Here is a 19,502-nt window from a genome sequence, read left to right on the forward strand (position 1 = left end):
AAATGTATGTTCAAAATAAAAGTGAAACGTATATTACACAAAATCGTTGGCAATGCGACTTTAACATATGATAAGGTACAGTAAAAAATAAAATCAAAACAGCAAGTGAAAACATGGAGTTTGGCGGAAAAGAGTAACACTTTATTATTTTTTAATTTAATAACTGTTATGCAAATTTGAATTATTAAATTTTCAATATTTCCATGGTGATGCACTTCATCCTAATTACTTTTACATGTGATCTGTATTGTTTCAGCAAAGAAGATCCATATCGTTGTTTACTGAAACATGGCTAATGTAAATGGTTGGCATTTATGTACGAACTTTAGGCAAATTTCGATAACTAAAGTTCGTAATGTACACATAAAATTCTACTTCCATTCATGTGCTCATCAAGATGTTTGTATAAAAATACCGTATGTCGTTGCACTTTTTTCGAGGCTCTTTACTATTATTAAATGTAACAATAATAAATACAATACAATATATATATAAACATTGAGAAATGAAAGTGAATGTGTGATCACATAATATTTTACATTTATTTTGTTGTAAAACATATGTTAAAAATTTTTTCAAGTACTGTACATGCAGAAATAAATTTGTGGGCCATATTGTGGAACTACTTACACTGTTGTGTTGCCATTTGTCATATTTGTGTTGTCAGTGGTGGTAGTGATATCGCGGAGATATAAGTGCGGATGATTTTATAGCATGTTTCAATATATTTATTAAATTATTGAGGTTCTATAATATTTTAGTAACGTAAAAAAATATTTTGTATAAAACAATTTGTAGCATTAAGGTAGGTCTTCACAAAAGTTAAAAATTTATTTAATAAAAATGCCGCTAAAGTTATATATCGATATAGTGAATTTCTTGTTTTTGCATATGAAACATAATTTTTTTTTGTTTTAAAATAATTTTATTTAATATTAGTTTCTAAAGTGTTTAACTGTATTTGTTATATACAAAAAGGAAATTAAAATTAATTTTAAATTTGTTTGTTATAAAAATGTATTAAAATAAAAAAACAAAACAAAAAGCAGGGTTTCCACATATTTGCTTTGATATATTTAAGTGAGATTCACTTGTGATTACTTTCGTTTTCCATATGGAAAAGTGGTAATAGAGAGAAAAGATCAGCTCTTCAGGATGTAAATTTTCTATTTGAAGAAACATGACTTTTATTATATAATTAATTAGATATTTATGGTCTACTGTAGAGTATTTAATGAGTTACTTAAAAACATTAACATCACAGTAGTCATTGGACACTTTATAACATTTTCCGCTTAAACCCCAAAAAGGTTTTTATTGTTCAGATACTATATTAACTACTATAATTTGAATAAATCATGACTATACACTAATCAAAAGGTTTGTTTTTAATTATTAGTTTCATTTCTTTTTTGCTCTAAATTAACTTTATAGTTCAGATTAATATAATATAAAAAAATATATTAATAAGATTAATATACTTGTGTATATATATTTGAACAAACACACAAATATTTGCCAACATATAGAATTTATGGATATGCAAATAAACTCAACTTATGCTTTAGAGAAAATAAAAATAAAATGTATTAATTGTTTTCATTATATAGATTAACTAGATGTATATACTCTATTATTATTTTCTCTGTATATTTATTTGCACATCTATTATTTTCTAAATGTTGGCAACTCTATTTTGTAATAATGGGCGATGAATTACTGAGTATATGCAGACCTAGTTAAGTTATTTCTTTGACTTCATTATGGAAGGACGATATATTTAATATTTTTCTCTGATCCTGTATAACATATCCTTTCTATCGGTTGAAATCTAATTTATAGGAAATTATTTTTACTTTCCTTTAAAATCCAGAAATATTCATCAAGAATTTACTTTCTTACAATATAAATCTTAAATCGCGAGAAAATTAACTAAATATTTCTCAACTTTCTTAATATGCCGTTTTATTCCAAAACTCTAATCAATAATCAGTCGAAAAACGTAGCGCTTGCTTCGCAAGCACAACGACACTTCTCAACACATACAAACAAACAATGTAAGAGAGAGTTCGGAAAAGTAGGTAAACTAAAATAGTTGAGCCAATGTCTATTTCTATATTTAAAAACGTACTTATCTAATTGAGTTTTCTTATATTTCTATGAGGTCTACAAAAACTTTTCTGTTTGATATTTCCATTGTTGCAGTTATTCACTTATGCATGCAGGCATACATATACGATAGAATCGCCCAATGGGCTTAGTGGACTGCAAACATTTTTCATAAATCTTACAAAAATGTTGTTTAATAACTAAACAATTATCGGTTTGAGATAAAAACTCATCCAAAACCTTTACAATCCAAATTTTCCAATCTAAATGTTTCAAATTATTCTTTATTTTTTTTTTTCGATTCGAACACGTTTCATGTGTGTATATTAAAATGCGCACATAACACAGCAAAATATTCCATGGTTGCACGTGTATATCCTCACCCCGCTGACACACAAGAGACGCTTCGTTGCTTTTCTTGAAATACGTCTGTTGTTCGCATATAAAAATATATACTATATCGGATATTATCCCAATTCTTTTCAGATCTCTGTTTAGTTCTATGTAAGACTGGGTTCTGGGGCATTGACGAACACTTTTCGGTTTGGTGTCGTTTTGCTTAGTATGCATTATTTGTGAATTTTGTTTTTGTTTGCTTTAAGTTTTTCGTTTGCTTGTTGGCAGCACTTTTTCAACGGTTAATAATTAAAAAGCTTTTGATATTCTTGGAAGTAAGATTGAGACCTATAATTTCTAAAACATTACGTAATAAAATACGATTTTATTGATTTTATTATATACATCCAAAATTTCTTGGTTGGTTGTGTTATCTCTTTTTTACTCTCGCAGCCATTTTAGCAAAACTGTAGACGTGAATGAGTTCTCTGTCTTGCGTTTTGTGTAAAGCGGTTGCGGCAAAACTATCAAGCAGCTGACATTTTTTATATATTATATTTTCTTTTTAAAGATTTTTAACAAAAAAAAATCTTACAAATAATTACTTGTATTTTTTTCGAAGATTTCATAAAATAAAATTTTTTTCCCGCACAATTAGTGCACAAACTTATATTTACGTTTAATGTATGTTGTCAAACAAAGCAAAAGAGAGTTTTGCTCGTATTATTTTTAGGTCCAACATGATTTTGTTTCTTTTAAAACATCCAGTATTTATGTTTTAAAAAATAGGTCTTTCTCTAAGTACAGTTTTTGACAGGTCTTCTTATGATTATAACAACATAATTTTCAAAGCAATGACACACACTCGCTGCTTTGGTTACATTTGCATTTACATATATGTATGTGTATGTGTGTGTATACACAGGTAGAGCAGGCTTATCATCTGCTGATATGGAAATTGGTTTCATTTCATTTTTTGATCAAACAAATACTATTACTGTATATTAGAGTAACATGTCTCTTCTAAAAGATATACCTAACCGATTTTTGAATTATTCCAATATTCCTCACAATACGTTCCACACTTTGAATTTTGTTTTTTGGTGTGAACATAAGCATAACAGTTTTTTACACTGTAAAGAAAAACAAAAAACATTCATATAACAAAAACAAATTAATTATAAAGAATTAAAAGAATATTATATTGTGAAAAAATAAAAATAAAATAAAAGTAAAAATATTTTCATCGTCATCACTGTGCTCGTATATAGCTTTCTTGCTCTGCCTCTCTAAATTTGTATTACATAAATTATCTCTCTTTGTTGTTTTTTTATGTATTGCATACAACTGAAGTCATTGAATAACGAAAATTTTAAAATTCTCGTTGAAATAAATAGAAAATATTTGATAAGAAAATTATTTTAAAATTAAAAATTTGGAAAGAAATTTAATTTTTTTTATATATATAATTAGCTTATATAACTTATATATGGGTATATATATAACCGGAATTTTTTTTTTAATTATTTTTAATTAAATATGGTTACTTTACTTATAACTAAAGTTATTACCCAAATTCATTATCAATTTGGAATATGTGGTCAACTTTTTCTATTAAGCCCCGTATGAAATGTGGAAAAGTACAGTACTTAAAATTCTCGTGTGTACATACAAGCTACATTGTAAAATAAACAGACGTACAAATAAAAAACTAGAGAGCGAAAAGTTGAATTGTTGCGTCTATGTGTGTGTGTTTGTGTATACATATATATATATATGTAGATATGTATAAGTAAATTCAAGTTCCTCACCAATTTATTTTTTGTAGAAATAAATTAATATTTATTTTATTCTAATTATAATTATTAAAATTGTTATTAAAACTTGCAGTTTGAAATAAAAAAATTTTATTATTGTTAAAATTTACTTTCTACATAAATGATCCAATTTTGTGTTTTCTTTCTTTCGGTTAAGGTTCCGACATATTCTGCAACAGTCTCTCGTCTTACAGGTCAAAGGTCATTAATTTATATATCATATCATATATAAGAATATTATTTTTTTCTGAAGAATTTTTCTTCTAGTCCAAGAGTTCCATTAATATTCTTTTCCAAATATCGGTCGACATTTTGCACCTTTTCAGTTCAGTCGCTGCAAACTGCGGTGTGGCATGTAAACGAAATCAATAAAACCGGAATAAAGCACAACAGTAACAACTGCGCACAGTTGTGTATGTGACGTTGCTATTCTGGGGTAAAGTATCTTCTGGTTTAGCTATTGATTGTCAGATCTGAACCAAGTATAAAATTCAAAGATTTTTAAAATATCTGTGTATATTTTTTTTTTTCTATATTGATATTATAAAATACTACCAGATTTCGAGGGAGTTAAAACGGTTCTTCTTATGAGAGACTTTATGTCACACCCATTTTTTTTTTTTTTGGCAAATATTTTAAGCGATTTTCGAGTTATGTGCAGAAAAAAAAACAATATTGAAAGATATCTTTATACTTTAGTATGGCGGAGTTATGCTTGTTAGTTTCGGAGTTGTAAAGTTGTGATAAAGGTTCATCGACTAAAGCTTAATTTTATTTGCAGTAGTTCCAAAGATATCCATAATTCAAATTTTATTTTGTTTTTTTATTCTCATTTTCTCATGTCATAAATATATCTTCAGTTTGTGTAATTTTAAATGTCGCTTTGTATTTCTAATTCTCTTGCGTTTACTCTCTCACAAGAGATATGCGACGGCATGCACAGATGTACGCGGTGTGTGCGGTTGTGTGCAGAAGCAAATCGGAAAATACTAATAAAGGCGTCAGTGTGGAATTTTATATTTTTTCGTTTTTAAAATTAATTTTTATTTTTATTTTTTTATTGTATATTGTCCATAATTAATTTTATTTTTGATTCCAATTCCGATTCCTTGGTAAATATACCACAATCAGAAATTAATGCATTTTCATAATTGCAAGTGCGAATTAGTCCACATTGCAAACTTTTTTTATTAGTAAATTTTTATGCAAGGAAGGACTTCAATTAAAAAATAATTACTGCGAAATTAATAAAATTTATTATAAAATTATAAATTAACATTCCCAAGCATCTATATTTTGATATAAATATTCTACCTGAATTCTGTTCCATTTTTGTTCTTCTCTCTTTTTATGTTCTCTCTTTCACCTTCTGCTTTTCATGATTTTTTTTTCGCTTTTGCACACAACTATGTACATTATGTGTATGTATCCATTGCATTTATAAAACGGAAAAACAAGAGTCAAATAGATGCGAAAATAAAAAAAAAAAAAACAATGAATTTATAAAAACAAATACGCTTTAACTGTCAGTTAAACTTGAGTCTGGAGAAGCTGAAAAGATGGAAGCAGAAGAAGAAGAAGTAAGACTTTTTGTGGATGCTGCGTTCTCTAAAGTCCCTTTCAGATATCCATTGTTTTATCCAAAATTGAATACACATCCTAATTCGCACTGGGATATATACATATATATCTGAATACATATGTATCAATATTTACATTTTCAATAAATATTTTTATTTCTATTATAATTAATATAAAGAAATGCTTGAGAAAGTAATGAAATGATATGCGAATTTAAAGAAACTTGCTAATGTCAGAGGGAAGAGGGCTATGGTTTTTGTATGCAGTTGCAGCGCTGCGACAACTGTCAAACGCAAACAAATATGTGCAAAGTGGCAGCAACTTCTATAATTGTTTTAGGGTTCCGCCACTACTGTTAAATCGCTTTAGGATCAACAAGAAACATTAAAGTACCAAATTATAAGTATATGGTATAGGCGAAAATATCCACACAAACTTACATACATGTACACAAATATAGAATGATGTAAGCTTAAAATTTGAGAACTGTGAGGGTATGAGAGTGGGAAGAAAAAATAAACTTGCAATAAAATCTTACCGTGTGTTTACATTATCGCAATTAATTCGATAATTGGTTAAGGAGATTTGACTATTGTTAGTGTAAACGTAGTATAAGAAGAAAGAAAATATTGCGCTATTATGATACAAAAAAAATTTAGAACTGTTAAATCCTTCATCCATAAGAAATTATGTAGCCCACTTTGCAAGTTTTCTTTACCATTGAGCAGAGTGTAACATATAATTAATTCTGTTTTAAATATTTTCTACTTAAGTCAACATATATCTTTTTCTTGTTCTTCCTAATTGACGCTATAGTCCAGTGTGAACCTTGGCCTCCTTAGGTAAACATATACCTATACCATTATTCACAACATCGTGGTTGGAAATATTCCTTTGTCCACTTATCTGCCAGTTAATTGTCTTTGTTAGCATGCAGACTAGTATCTAGTTGTTGAGTCAGTCAAATAACTTGTATAGGAATTTATTATGATGAAGTTAATAATCGATAACCACCATACAAAATCAAAGCCGAAAATAAGTATTAAGTATATAAATATTTGTGTGGGAGAACATAACACCAAATGTAAGTTTAACTACAAAACATTAGTATGTGAATGGTAAATAAGTGATATGTGATATACATATACGAATGTACTCAAGCTGAAACCGTTGCCGGAACAAATTTAATAAAAAAGTGTTACCAATAAAACTCATAGAGTGAAAAAAATCAAAAGTTTGGCTCCAAAAAAGTGGGAAAAGGCTTTCCAGCTCTGCTAGCACAGTGCTATACTTTGATGAAATAAAGTGAACAAGCTTAAAGTCCAAGGCTTATTAGTAAAAACAATTTAAGTTAAGAATGTTAAAACAAAGCTTATAATAGATTATAATAAACTTCTTCAGATAATAACAAATAACAATAGACTAACAAATTGGAGCTTGGAATATCGGAACAATATATCATATGAAAAAGACATATATAAAACATAAGAAGTTTTGAGACGAACTATTTATATAGAAAATACCAATCTTCGCTGCGGAACGGAGAAAAAAACAAAGTTATGGGAAACCGGAAACTACTGATTTTTAAATGATTTTTAAAAGATTGTATTCTAAATTAAATTAAAAAAAGCCACTTTATTTAGAAATAAAAGTAAAAACGATCTTATACTGTTTGGAGACTTTAATGCAAAAAATAATAACAGGAGTAATAAAGAGAAATCCATTAGTTTTGCATGATATTGAAGACGAACTTTTTGACGAGTCCTGATGAAACACAATTTCTTTCCTATTACTCATAGCTGACCGTTTCTGTGCGATTGCTTCGTTTATACGATCCAATTGTTAACAGTACAGTTCCGAGTTAAGAGATTGTCGTAGGGGAGCAGCTTATAGAAATTGATTCTCTGCCAATCAACCCTACTTTGACCACCGTTTCAGTCGAGTCATTGCGATTCGACCACGACAGTTTTCGCTTGACATTGTCGTAAGTGATCCACTTTTAATCATCAGCAACCAACCACTTCAGAAATGGGTCGATTCAGCAACGATTCGCATATGAAAATTCGGATCTGAGGTTTTTTGCGTTAATTCTTGTGACACCCATACATCGAACTTCTTTTTGTATCTAGTCTTATTCAAATGGTTCCATACGGTTTTTGTGCAGTCTTTAGCTCTGGGGTAATGGAATCAGTGTTTACATGATGGCCGGACTCGACAATTTCATGACTTCATTGACATTTTCTACAATTGGCCATCGCTTAACTGATGCATTTTTGACATTGAAATTATTGGCTGTTATAGTATCAGGACCATTAACAATATTCATATTTTCTGCGGCCTGGCTTGCGTTTTTGCATTTATCAAAGAAAAACTGCAAAATTGGCGTAGTTTCTCTTTGCTAGTGTTCATTCTTGACGCAAGCTCTAACAAAACTGAACGCTGGTCAATCAATCATCAATTTGTCAAAAGATTTTTTAATGCGAAAACTCGTCTTTCTAACGGCATCTAGCGTAACCCGATCGGACCTATACAACGCCGTATATATATAACTAAAGCCATCTATTGGGAAAATAATGGATTTCTTTTTGCAATACCTATTATGTGAAACGTTTACATACAATATAGCTGGCAAATACACATCTTCAAAAGAAGTGATCATTCCAAAAAACGGGTATACATGCAGGTACAATTTGACGTCTTTGTGTACGTCAAATTAAAATTATTATTTCATTCAACTTATGTAAAATGAACTTTCGAATCTCAAAACTAAATTGATCACGCATCTTTACAGCTATAGTCAAATTATTATTAAAGTAATAAGAAATAAATGTCATAAATTGACAGATGCGTGAGTCTATAATTTTAGATGTATATAATACTGAAGATATTGTGCAGATGTGAAATGATTTAAAAAAAATTTTTCTCCACAAAATTTGTCAGCAGAAAGGAAGGAAAGAAATAAGTAAAAGATTGAGAGAAGTCAATAAAAAAGGAGAACTAACAACTAAGTAGACATAAAAGACATCGACTTAGGTGGTCAGTGGGTCACCAGCTTCACAAATATATGCGTACAATCAACTCTGGCTACTATAGACGAACAAATGTATACTAAGTCCTTTGTCAGCAATTCCATCTATAGAAGATGACAAAGTTTAAGAATGGAAAACCACCAAATAATGGCTATTTAAAGTTAAAGCCATCATTTTACAACAATATTACGGAAGGGGTCTTAAAACCAAGAATCAATGAGAATTTTAGACAGGAAAAAGTACAACAGATTAGCGTTCTTGGACTTCGGGCATATAGTGAAGTTTTGCAATAAATTTGAACTGTGTTTTTATAGACTTGTAGTAAACTTTCGATAAAGTGTCGATAAAGTGATATCACAAACAGGACTTTTGGTCCAGCAGCAATATTTAACATTGTGCTAAAGATGGAGATCCACTAAAAAACTGAAGTATTAAAAGGACCTCTATAATTATATGAGTAACTTGATGACTTTGCTTTAATATTGATCAATGAGGTTATATAGTAACCTCAACAAATGTAATTATGCAAAATTCTGTCAAGAACAACCAAGGCGCGTGACAATTATAGATGGACTAATTAAGTAAGTGGTTATTGAAAGATAAATTTTGTGAAAGATTATTTGTCCTTTAACTGAAAATTAGAAACTATATAAGATCAGATACAGCAGCAAACTGTATTAGTTGATGAATAAAGATATTATTATTGAATATGTAAAGAAACATATTTAAATGTGCTCGCTACATTAAACGAATACCTGAAGATAGATCAGCAGCTTGAGAGGAAACAGCAGAAAGAGACAACATCGCAGAAGATAATTTCTTTAGACAAATTTTTTCTCAAAAAAAATCATCAAATAATTGTCAAATTAAAATTCTCTATAAAAATTCTCTGGAACAATAGCACCTAGAAAAAAAAAATTGGAAATATTAAAACTATATATATACTATATATATATAAATATATTGATTCAATGAATTTTTAGATTTAATGTATGGTTTGTGCAAAAAATCAATTCTTATATTCGAATTCTAATGTATAGATAGATAGATTAATACAGATAAGTTTTGTAAGTCCTTTTATAGTCGCCTTTACAAATCCATCTGTAACTTCTGAAGACAGACCTTATAGATTCAGTTACTTATCACTGTTCTTAGGGTGTTTAAAATTCCAAAATTGTTTTTTACTTTTTATTTTATTTTCTTCATTGTTTAGTTTTTTCTCTTTCTCTTTTTTGTCTGCGAATAAAAATGTACGACGTCAATTGCCAGGTTGATTTTTTTTTTTTCATTTAACTTTGTCTCTTTTCTCTTCTTCGCTTACCTGGTAATTTCTTCATAATATATAGCTATTTTTTAATTTTTGTTTTTAGACCTTCTGCATATTTATTTTAAATCAACTCTAAAAAATAATTTATTATTCAATCCTTTTTATAGATTTTTTTTTTAATATAAAAATATTTAATTTATAATAAAACCCTCAATGAGCATGAAAACGTTTCCCATATTTTGCATGACACTTTCTCGATTCTCTCTCTCATTTCATTTCTCTCTCATTCCATCTCTCTCTCATTCCATCTCTTTAATTTATCTTCTAATATTTATTTTTGTACTCATGTTTTTGTTGTCAAATGTATATTTAATGTGTGGACAAATATATTTATATTTATTTTTTGTTGTCGTTCTTACAATAAAAAACTTTAATAATATACATAGATAAAAAGATTTGATTAGAAATTTTAGAAAGACAGTAAGCTTCAGTTTTGACATATGGATTATTTTGGGTTTTTATAGGTTATTAAACTTTGATTATTTGAATTAAATTACATTTTCAATTTAATTAAAATTAAAGTAATTAAAGTTTTTATTATATAAAAGTTTTTATTATATATATATATATATATTATATAAAAGATCCATCGTTTTTTAGATCACATCTATACTATTACGTAGTCTTGGTGAGTGCCTTTGGAACGTAGAATCGTAGACTCTCGGATCTCGTAATTATATTAGTTATACATGAGTCCAACAAAGAAATTTTAACAGAAATTTGTTTTTATAGCATAAAAAATATTGAAAAATATATTAAATAAATTATAAATAAAATCTTTGAAGATTCAATAAATTATTATATTCAAAGGGTCTCTCACAGTAGTACAACACAACATACAAATTTCGTTTTTCAACTTCGGACTGAAATATTGATTACTATAGAAACGAATAAAAATGAGTGATTGTATCCGAACATTTTCAGTACCTCTTCTGAGCTTGAACAGTGCAGTCGAGAGTGGTTGTAGAGTTGTGTTATTTGTGTGTAAACGTTTAAAAAGAAAGTCCTTTATTGTATGTTAAGTATGGATATAAACATTGTTTAAAGTGTATTATAAAGAATAGCTGTACGGTTGTGTATTAAATTTAGTTCAAATATTTTTATTTTGAGAAATTAAATTTCTCTCGTCACGTTGGCTCTCTCGCAGAAAAATTCGAGCACACATGGGTTGCCACACGTCGTACAATGTTGCTACTTTAGTAACGGCATTTTTTTTTTACTACTTTCTTAATATATATTTTTTTTTTGTTTGAAAATATTTTATTTTTAAAACAGGCATTTATATTGTAATATGGATACTTATTGTATATATGTCTTAGATTAAAAATGTAATAATTTCTGGTCATTGGCGTTTACTTCTTTCTTTATACACGAACACAGGTTATCGCGTTACTTATATTTATTAAAATCGATTCTAATAGTACTTACCAAATATTTTATATAGGTGACAATCATTTAAATCAGTTTAATGACTCAAGTGCTGGTTTTCGTATATTTTCGATTTCTCGTAAAACATTGAATATTATGACATATAGTGGTTGGTGTTTAAAACCGAAACCTTATATTGTTGATATTAATTATTGTATGTTGTATATTGTGATTATATTATCGAATGTAAATGCATGTATCGGAAAATGTATCGAACTTATAAAAAATTAGGTAGTAAATTGAAATAAAGTGATAGAGCTATCGATAATCGATAAAGCGATAAAATGACGTTCTTCCAACGCCTTTATTAATGCCGAACATATTGGCACCATTATCATAACCATGTCCTGTCAAATCTTTTCAGTCACAGCATCCTTCTTTTACTATCTGAATAAGTGGCGGAGCTAGATCAACTCTGGACGTTGGCGGTATCAGAAAAGCGAGGCCTCCTTTATTACTGAATTATAAAAGTAAATAATTTAGATTAATGAATTTAAATAATTCAGTAATGCGACGAAGCATGTATGAAAGTTTTATTTATTTAAATTCAAATTAAAATAAATGAATTTTCCTACTTTAAGCCTCATAATTTAAAAAAAATATCATAATTTGTTTGAGCTGTTATTTTTGTTTAAATTGATAGAGTTGTCAATGCAGATAGTCTCTTTTGGTTTATTGAACTTCTCAAGTAGGTCTTAATCCATTTTAACTTTGAGAAATTTTTTTCAAAAAAAGCTATACTGAGTGGAATTGTGACCATTATTTTGATTACTAAATAAATATTCGGATTTATTTTCTTTAAATTATTTTCTTTAATATATCGGGTGAGTTGCTTTATATCTTTGATTAAGCCTAGTGAGTTCTATTTTAAAAGCAGCAGCTCCTCATACAGTTTAAAAGGCTGAATATCGCCCTTTCCAAAAGGGCGATATTCACCTTTCCAAAATATAAAACCTAAAACATTATATTGCTTGGAAAGGTCTTTGTTTGGTATACTTTTCATATGATTAATGTCATTAAGTCATTACGCTTTGAACCAATAGTCAGTATCATTATGATAGCATCGATCATTGTGGTTACTTTATATTGCATGTATGGTTGATGAACCCATACAGTTCATCAATATGTTCATAAGTAAACAATCGTTTCTTCTTTGCTATTATTTTTTCTTTAAATTTAGGTAACTACTTTTTTCTACAGTTGTTTTAAATCCAGTATTGCGATAGTCTTTTACGCAGGTATGAAATGAGTGTAGACTATCAATAGCGATCTTCAAGTTTACTTCAGTCGATTGCCATAATTTATTTATATTGTCCACTTATAGTAAAAGTTCGTACCACACGTGTTAAGCTACAATAAACTCAAAAGTCAGTTCTGAATAATCAGTTTTATTTCTCAGCTCATTCACGTCTTCAATAACATCATCAAATTGCAAATATATCGCTTTTATTGCTTCGTTTCTACTCTCCTATCTTGTTTTAGATAGAGAAATATGATAGAAATTAGAAAAATGTCTTTTATTAAAATCCTTAGGATAACTTTTATTAGATTTTTCTTTGTTTCTTTGTTTTGTTGGGGATCATGAATTAAACCATGACGCTACAAAGCCGTTATTGCAAATACCTACTTCCCTCGCTATAGGTTAATAAATAAATGGCTATCTTAATTGAACTGTTTGCTCAGTAATATTCGCAATTTTGAATTTATTATTAATTAAATTTTTAAGAAATATGTACAACTTTTTGCGTGACCCTTGAGGGCGACAGGCCGTCGGCGGTCGGCGACGTTGCTGACACCTAGTGTCGCCACTGATCTGAATGCCTTTTTCGGTTATTCGGCGTCTGTACTGGCTTAAATTTGGCTTTCCTAATCTACATTGAATTTAAACATTAGCTATTTTAATTAAGTTTGCTTTCATATTGTTTAAGAGCTAATTTATGTTTATAATGATGCTTATATATGTATCTCTTATTAAATCATAAAAAGTATAGAGTTTAACCACACTCTCATTTATTATGATTAATCTTTATTGTTTCTATTACAGACAAACCGACTTAATTGCCGTAAAACATCTATAAAGTAATTAATTTGTACAAAGATGATGGAAGTAAAATCAAATTCCGCTGTGGATATTGAAGAATATAAGACTTCAGATAAAACCACAACTAATGGCGAGACTGAACTTGAAGCTGATTTGTTATCTTCAGAGAAGGATTTACTTAGAGAAAATGGTATGTGTTAAAACATTTCCATTTTAATTTACATCTTACTTATGTAAACTGTTTTTCTTTTAGACACAAATCCCGAAATTATCACTGATGATAATTTGGATATAGATTTAAGTGATGATATTGATTTAGGAGAGCAAATAAGTCCAGAATTGGAAGATGTGTTATTAGAAGGCGTGGAAGAAATTCCCAACGTTGAGACTGCAAAAGGTGATATTGTGTCAGATATATTGCTTGAAGATATTGACAGCAAAACGAATACGGGAAGCAATACGCCTTTAGAAAAAACTCATAATCCTGGCGACGACTTAGATAAATTGCTGTCAAAAATTAATTGCATCGTTGATGAATCGAAAGAAACTCCTGAAACTTCAAAGGTCGTAACAGAAAATGCACAAAATAATTGCATCTCCGTAGATTTAAGTATAGAAGATGATAAAACCTCAACTACCACAAAAATTAAGTTATTAGAAGACGACACCATCACAGTAACAGATAATGCTTTACAAGAAATACATAAGGATAAAAAAACTGATCAGGAAATGCTTAAAGACGCAAACAATGAATGTGATAATGATAAAGTAGATGAAGCGAGTGTAGCAAATGAAGTAAACAATAAATCAGAAACAAATACTAATAAAAGTAGTAGTATTCTAGAATCAGAAAATGAAAATTCGTTAACTCCAATGACAGATTTACAGCAAGGAATTAAAAATTCTGACAAAAAATCTGAAATTGAAAATTCTATAGATAATAGAACTGAAATAATTAAGGAAAATTACTTAGAAACTTCAACTGATATAGTAGATGAGAATACAAATTCTTTAAAGGTAACTCAGGATGCAACTGACAATGACAAATGTACCGAAATTTTAGACGGTATTTCTGCAGAAAATGATATTTCAAAAGATTCCGTATCTAAAATTACTGATAAATGCTCTGACTCTGCAACTGAACTAAATGAAAATCAAGAGAAAGTTGAACCCAGTGATATCGAAAACAAAAAAAATAAAGAAAAGGAGACAATAGCTACTAGGAAAGATGATAAAGTTGTAGAAGAAGTGTCAACTTTAGTACTTGAAGAAGATGTTGAAATAGTGTTTCCAAGCACAATAAAAGATAATTCTGCAGATGAAAAAACTATAGCAGATGAAAAAACCTCTCCAGACTTAAATGCTGAAGACTCTGATGATGACGTAGTATGTATAGAAGATAAACCTGCTGAACTTGTTGAGATAATCGATAATGATGAGAGTAAAAAAGTCTCTGATGATAAAGTAGATACGCCATGTGTTGGACAAGATGACGACGATATTGTACTACTAGAAGACGATGAGGACATGACAACGAAAGTTTCGAAAAATACAGATATTTCAGAAAAAGTTGAACAAAATGAAGAATCATCGTTGGTTACTTCCTCAACAAGTATTCAAGGTGACGATGAGAATAATAAAAAAGAAACTACAGAAGAAAGCGAAAATAATGCTGGTATTGAATGCAATGAAAAAGTGGAAGCTAATAAATCTATTCCTACCAAAGCTGTGAATGAAGAAGGTGCAGAAAAAATGAATGACTCTGATTTACACTTTGACAATTCAGATAATGCTAGAGATGATTTTGCAGAAGAAAAAAAAGTTGAAGCTGGTAATGCCAATAAACGTCAACTATCAGAAAAAGATGAAACAAATAGTAATTGTAGCTCAAGTAGTAATTTATTGCAAGAATCGAAATGTTTAACTATTGCTGAGGACCAGTCTGAAGATCCAGATAATGAAGACGATGGTGATATTGAGTTGGTTGAGGATTCATCTTTGATTGAACAAAAGGATAATAATACAGAAGACAGTGAAGCAGTGCCACCTGCTAAACGTATCAGACTCAGTCAGGAAAGTAATGAATCCTGTCGAATGATGGTTGACGAGGATGATATAAGTAAAACTAGCAGCTTCGAAGATAAAGCAGACAACTCAATTAGTAAGTCTGAAATTAATACTTCAAAGGTAACCTCAGATACTAGTGAACAACTAGCTGTAAAGCGTACACATGATTGTGTAGAAACAGGAGCAAATAAGGATGAAACCTTAAATGAAAATGACCAATTAGCTTTGAAAAAGCTAAAAACTGACACCGATTGTAGTGTAGAGAAAAAAGATATAGTCAGTCAGGAATCAACTAAAACTGCAAATATTTCAGTTAGTGACTGTGAGAATAAAGATATTAAAGATATTAAGAGCGTAGATACCGACTCAAAACTATCAACAGATATAAAACAGTTATTTAAAGGTGAACCATCCCAAATAACTATACCACTATATCCTCCACCAAAGTACGATGTTGAAACTCCAAATGTAAAACTTCAGTTTTTAAAGAAGTTCAGAAAACCGTTATCAAAAATGACAAAAGCAGATTTGGAGGAATTAGTTGCTGTGAAAGTTGTTGAAACTATGATATTTAGTAGTGAACTAGCAGAACTTCGTGAATTGGCTAATAACCAAGAGAAATTATTAACTTGCTATCGCAGTAAAATTACTGAACTTATAAAACAATTTCGTGATCTTGAAATGGTGCATAACCGCGCAATGAAAGATCTTGAAACGAAAAATTCACAACTCATTTTACCAGTTAAGATTACACGTGCCGTTGGTCTCCAGGTGTCAATACCCCAAAGGAAAAGTTTTACCGATCAAACTAATGCAGCTGTCATCCAACAGGCATCTGTACCGATAACTCCCAACAGATCATTGCGCAGTGCTACTGCAACACCGATCCAGCAAACTCCCAGTGTAGATAACACACCTACCAGAACACCAACTGTTACTCCAACAACTGGGTTAACTCCAAATGCAAATTTACGACGTGGTTGTGTACAAAAAATTACACCACAAAGAGGAATGGACTCCCCTATTACAACAAATAATACGACCATATATCGCCCAACTACACAGCCAACACAAAATGCAGCAACTCCAGTGCCGGTAACAAATGCACCTAAAGTTCTAAATAAAAATGCAGCTTCAACAACCTTACCAAGGAGTAGGTTTGCTGTGCCAGCAAATAGCCCTCAACATCAGCAGGGGCTCATGCGGCAGGGAACTACTGTTGTGTAAGTTCATTAAAATTATCATTAAATAAAGATTTGTATTGTAACAAATTTCTTGTTTTGTTATTTTAGTCGGAAGTTAACACCAAAACCCAATACAATACAACAAAACTACAGACCACCCCAACCGAATACAGTTGTAGAAAATTATGTTAACCAAATAAATAAACTTCCAACAGGGGTGAGTATTGCGCCCGCTAAACCAAAAGACAAGCCCGTAATTGATTTGACGGATGAGGATGATATCGTTCCACAAAATACGCAAGTTTCTTCCATAAGAACTCGTGTACCTGTTTCAAACAATACGGCAGCCAATGTAAATAGCAGGCCTACTGCAGCACTTTCTAGAGTACCGGGCGCAACACAAATAAATTATAATAAATCAGTAAATACACCATCACGCCCGCTACCAACAATGCAAAACTGTAAGTATAGCATTATAACGAAAATAAGAAGAACAGTTATTATCATATATTATATATTTCAACAGCACATAGAACGAATGTTTCTCCTGTCTCGACTCCACCCTGTACAAGTATTACACGTGTTCATCTCACAACAGCTAATCCTGCAACACAGCGTCTCAAGTATACGCATCCAGCGCCATTACCACCAACACCACCACAGCCTGTTAATTCAACGTGGAAGCTACCTCCGCCTAGGCCTACCATACGCATTAGTAATTTAGATAATGGCATTGTTATATCTTGGACTATGGAGGAATCAATGGAACGCCACGCGGAATGTGTAACGTATCAAATATATGCTTATCAGGAAACATCAGGTCCGCCTTCAGTTGATTCCTGGCGTCATGTGGGGGATGTGAAAGCAATGTTGCTACCAATGGCGGTAACACTTACACAGTTTCAGGAAGGACAAAGATATTATTTTGCGGTGAGGGCTGTGGATGCACACGACCGTCACGGTCCATTTAGTCTGCCGAAGACGTGGGTTTAATAAATAAATCGTGGAAGTTAATTTGTAAGTTTAAAATTAAGTTAATAGTTAATATTTAATTAATTTGTATAATAGTAAACGGTTTAAGTGATTGAATTAACTGAATTGGGGATTACTCCAAATCTTGGTATTAATATTTAATATAAAATAAGTAATTTAGAATAACAAACTCCTGCTTTCTCTTGGCTGGCAAAGTATCCAATTTTTATATGTCCTTCACTAACTTCTTATATTATAGTTTTTCATACATATGGCTGCAGATCTTATGTATAATTTTAAATTATGTTACTAAATCGTATTTATATGAATTATTTTAATTGTATAATTAAATTTGAATTTATAATAAAATAAAAATAAATATACCATAAAATTTTATTTATAAAACTAATGGCTATTCATGTATTATACATATAGTCAGTCAGTCGTTAAGTTATGATTTTTTCAATGTTACTTGGGTAAGTAATTGATATAAAAAAATTAATCTAATCGGTACATAATAATTATTTATATTTATAAATATGGTATATTTTTTCTATATCGTTACATTATAAAAAGGAAAAACATATAGATTAAGCAAAATAAAGAAACTTTTACAAACGTAAGTGTGTAGTCTTAAAACAATGAGGCTTGGACATCTGTTTCAATTTTCAGAACATTAGTGAAGATGTCAAGTTTATACAAAGCCAAGTTTTTAATATAAAAATACAAAAGAAGTAGAACCACTCTTTTCATAATAATTCAAAACTAAGATAAAAAACTTAAAAATAAATGTGAAGACAAGAATCACATACTACCACCCAAAATTTCTTCAAAAAAATAGGAGGTACATTTTCGAAACAAGTATATCTTGTATAATTTAAGCCAACACAAAAGTATGTATGTATGTATGTTGATTCTTTTTTCGAGTCAGCGCAAGTGGGCACTTATACTCTTTGATAGCTGGGGATACCACAGGGTCCCACCCATTTCATTGACTAATTTGTATATCTCTCATAAGCTTCATGATTATTCAGTGATTGATCTAAGATCTGCGTACCTCCCCGTGCGGAGACTGATTACTCTAAGATTAGTTAATGGTAAGTAGGTTAGCCTGTCAATTTTCGCATATAACTTCAGGGCTCTGTCCCTTATGTATTTTTTGATCAGGTCTATTCTAAGGTCTCTTAGCATGTCGTTTGTGCGGATGTACCAAGGCACTTTGAAGAGTCTTCGGAGAGTCTGACGTTGAGCGACTTGTAACTTTTGTATAGTAGAGTCGGCAGCTTTGCTATACGCGACACACCCATAAAGTAATGCTGGTCTAATTATCTGGCTATAGATCAGATCACAATAGGTATTTGTCGGAAGTTTAGATTAGGTTAAAATGGCGGCTTTGTATAGCGAAATCCACTTGAGTGGTTGTCATCACTCACCACTCAAGTTTACTATGAAAAATGTGATAATATGCTGTGCACTAACTGTAGACACTAACTGTGTTATTGAACACAGTTTCTAAAAAATTATGAAGTTTAATTTTTTAAGATACAATAATATATATGACCTAGAAGTTTTAGTGGCTCAATGTTCCCTTGGGAACGCGATGGAATGAAG

At 30.2% G+C, this 19,502-nt stretch overlaps 1 protein-coding gene across 1 annotated transcript; it reads left to right on the forward strand.

The window, feature by feature from the left end:
• Nucleotides 1–648: 648 nt before the first annotated feature.
• On the forward strand, nucleotides 649–18,189 carry LOC119677985 (activating transcription factor 7-interacting protein 1). The gene is made up of 5 exons (XM_038089586.1): nucleotides 649–805; nucleotides 13,672–13,858; nucleotides 13,922–16,958; nucleotides 17,028–17,380; nucleotides 17,446–18,189. Exons 2-5 carry the CDS (start codon nucleotides 13,726–13,728, stop codon nucleotides 17,910–17,912), a joined length of 3,990 nt encoding a protein of 1,329 aa, XP_037945514.1. The 5' UTR covers nucleotides 649–805; nucleotides 13,672–13,725; the 3' UTR covers nucleotides 17,913–18,189.
• The last annotated feature ends 1,313 nt before the right edge of the window (nucleotides 18,190–19,502 follow it).

Source organism: Teleopsis dalmanni, chromosome 2, assembly GCF_002237135.1.
Source record: "Teleopsis dalmanni isolate 2A chromosome 2, ASM223713v2, whole genome shotgun sequence".
Classification (NCBI taxonomy): Eukaryota; Metazoa; Arthropoda; class Insecta; order Diptera; family Diopsidae; genus Teleopsis; species Teleopsis dalmanni.

Bases quoted from the DNA above. Each gene is read 5' to 3' on its own strand.
- LOC119677985 (XM_038089586.1), top strand. From the start codon at position 13,726: ATGATGGAAGTAAAATCAAATTCCGCTGTGGATATTGAAGAATATAAG. The intron at 16,959-17,027 runs GTAAGTTCATTA...TTGTTATTTTAG, and splicing joins CGGCAGGGAACTACTGTTGT to TCGGAAGTTAACACCAAAAC. The intron at 17,381-17,445 runs GTAAGTATAGCA...ATATTTCAACAG, and splicing joins GCTACCAACAATGCAAAACT to CACATAGAACGAATGTTTCT.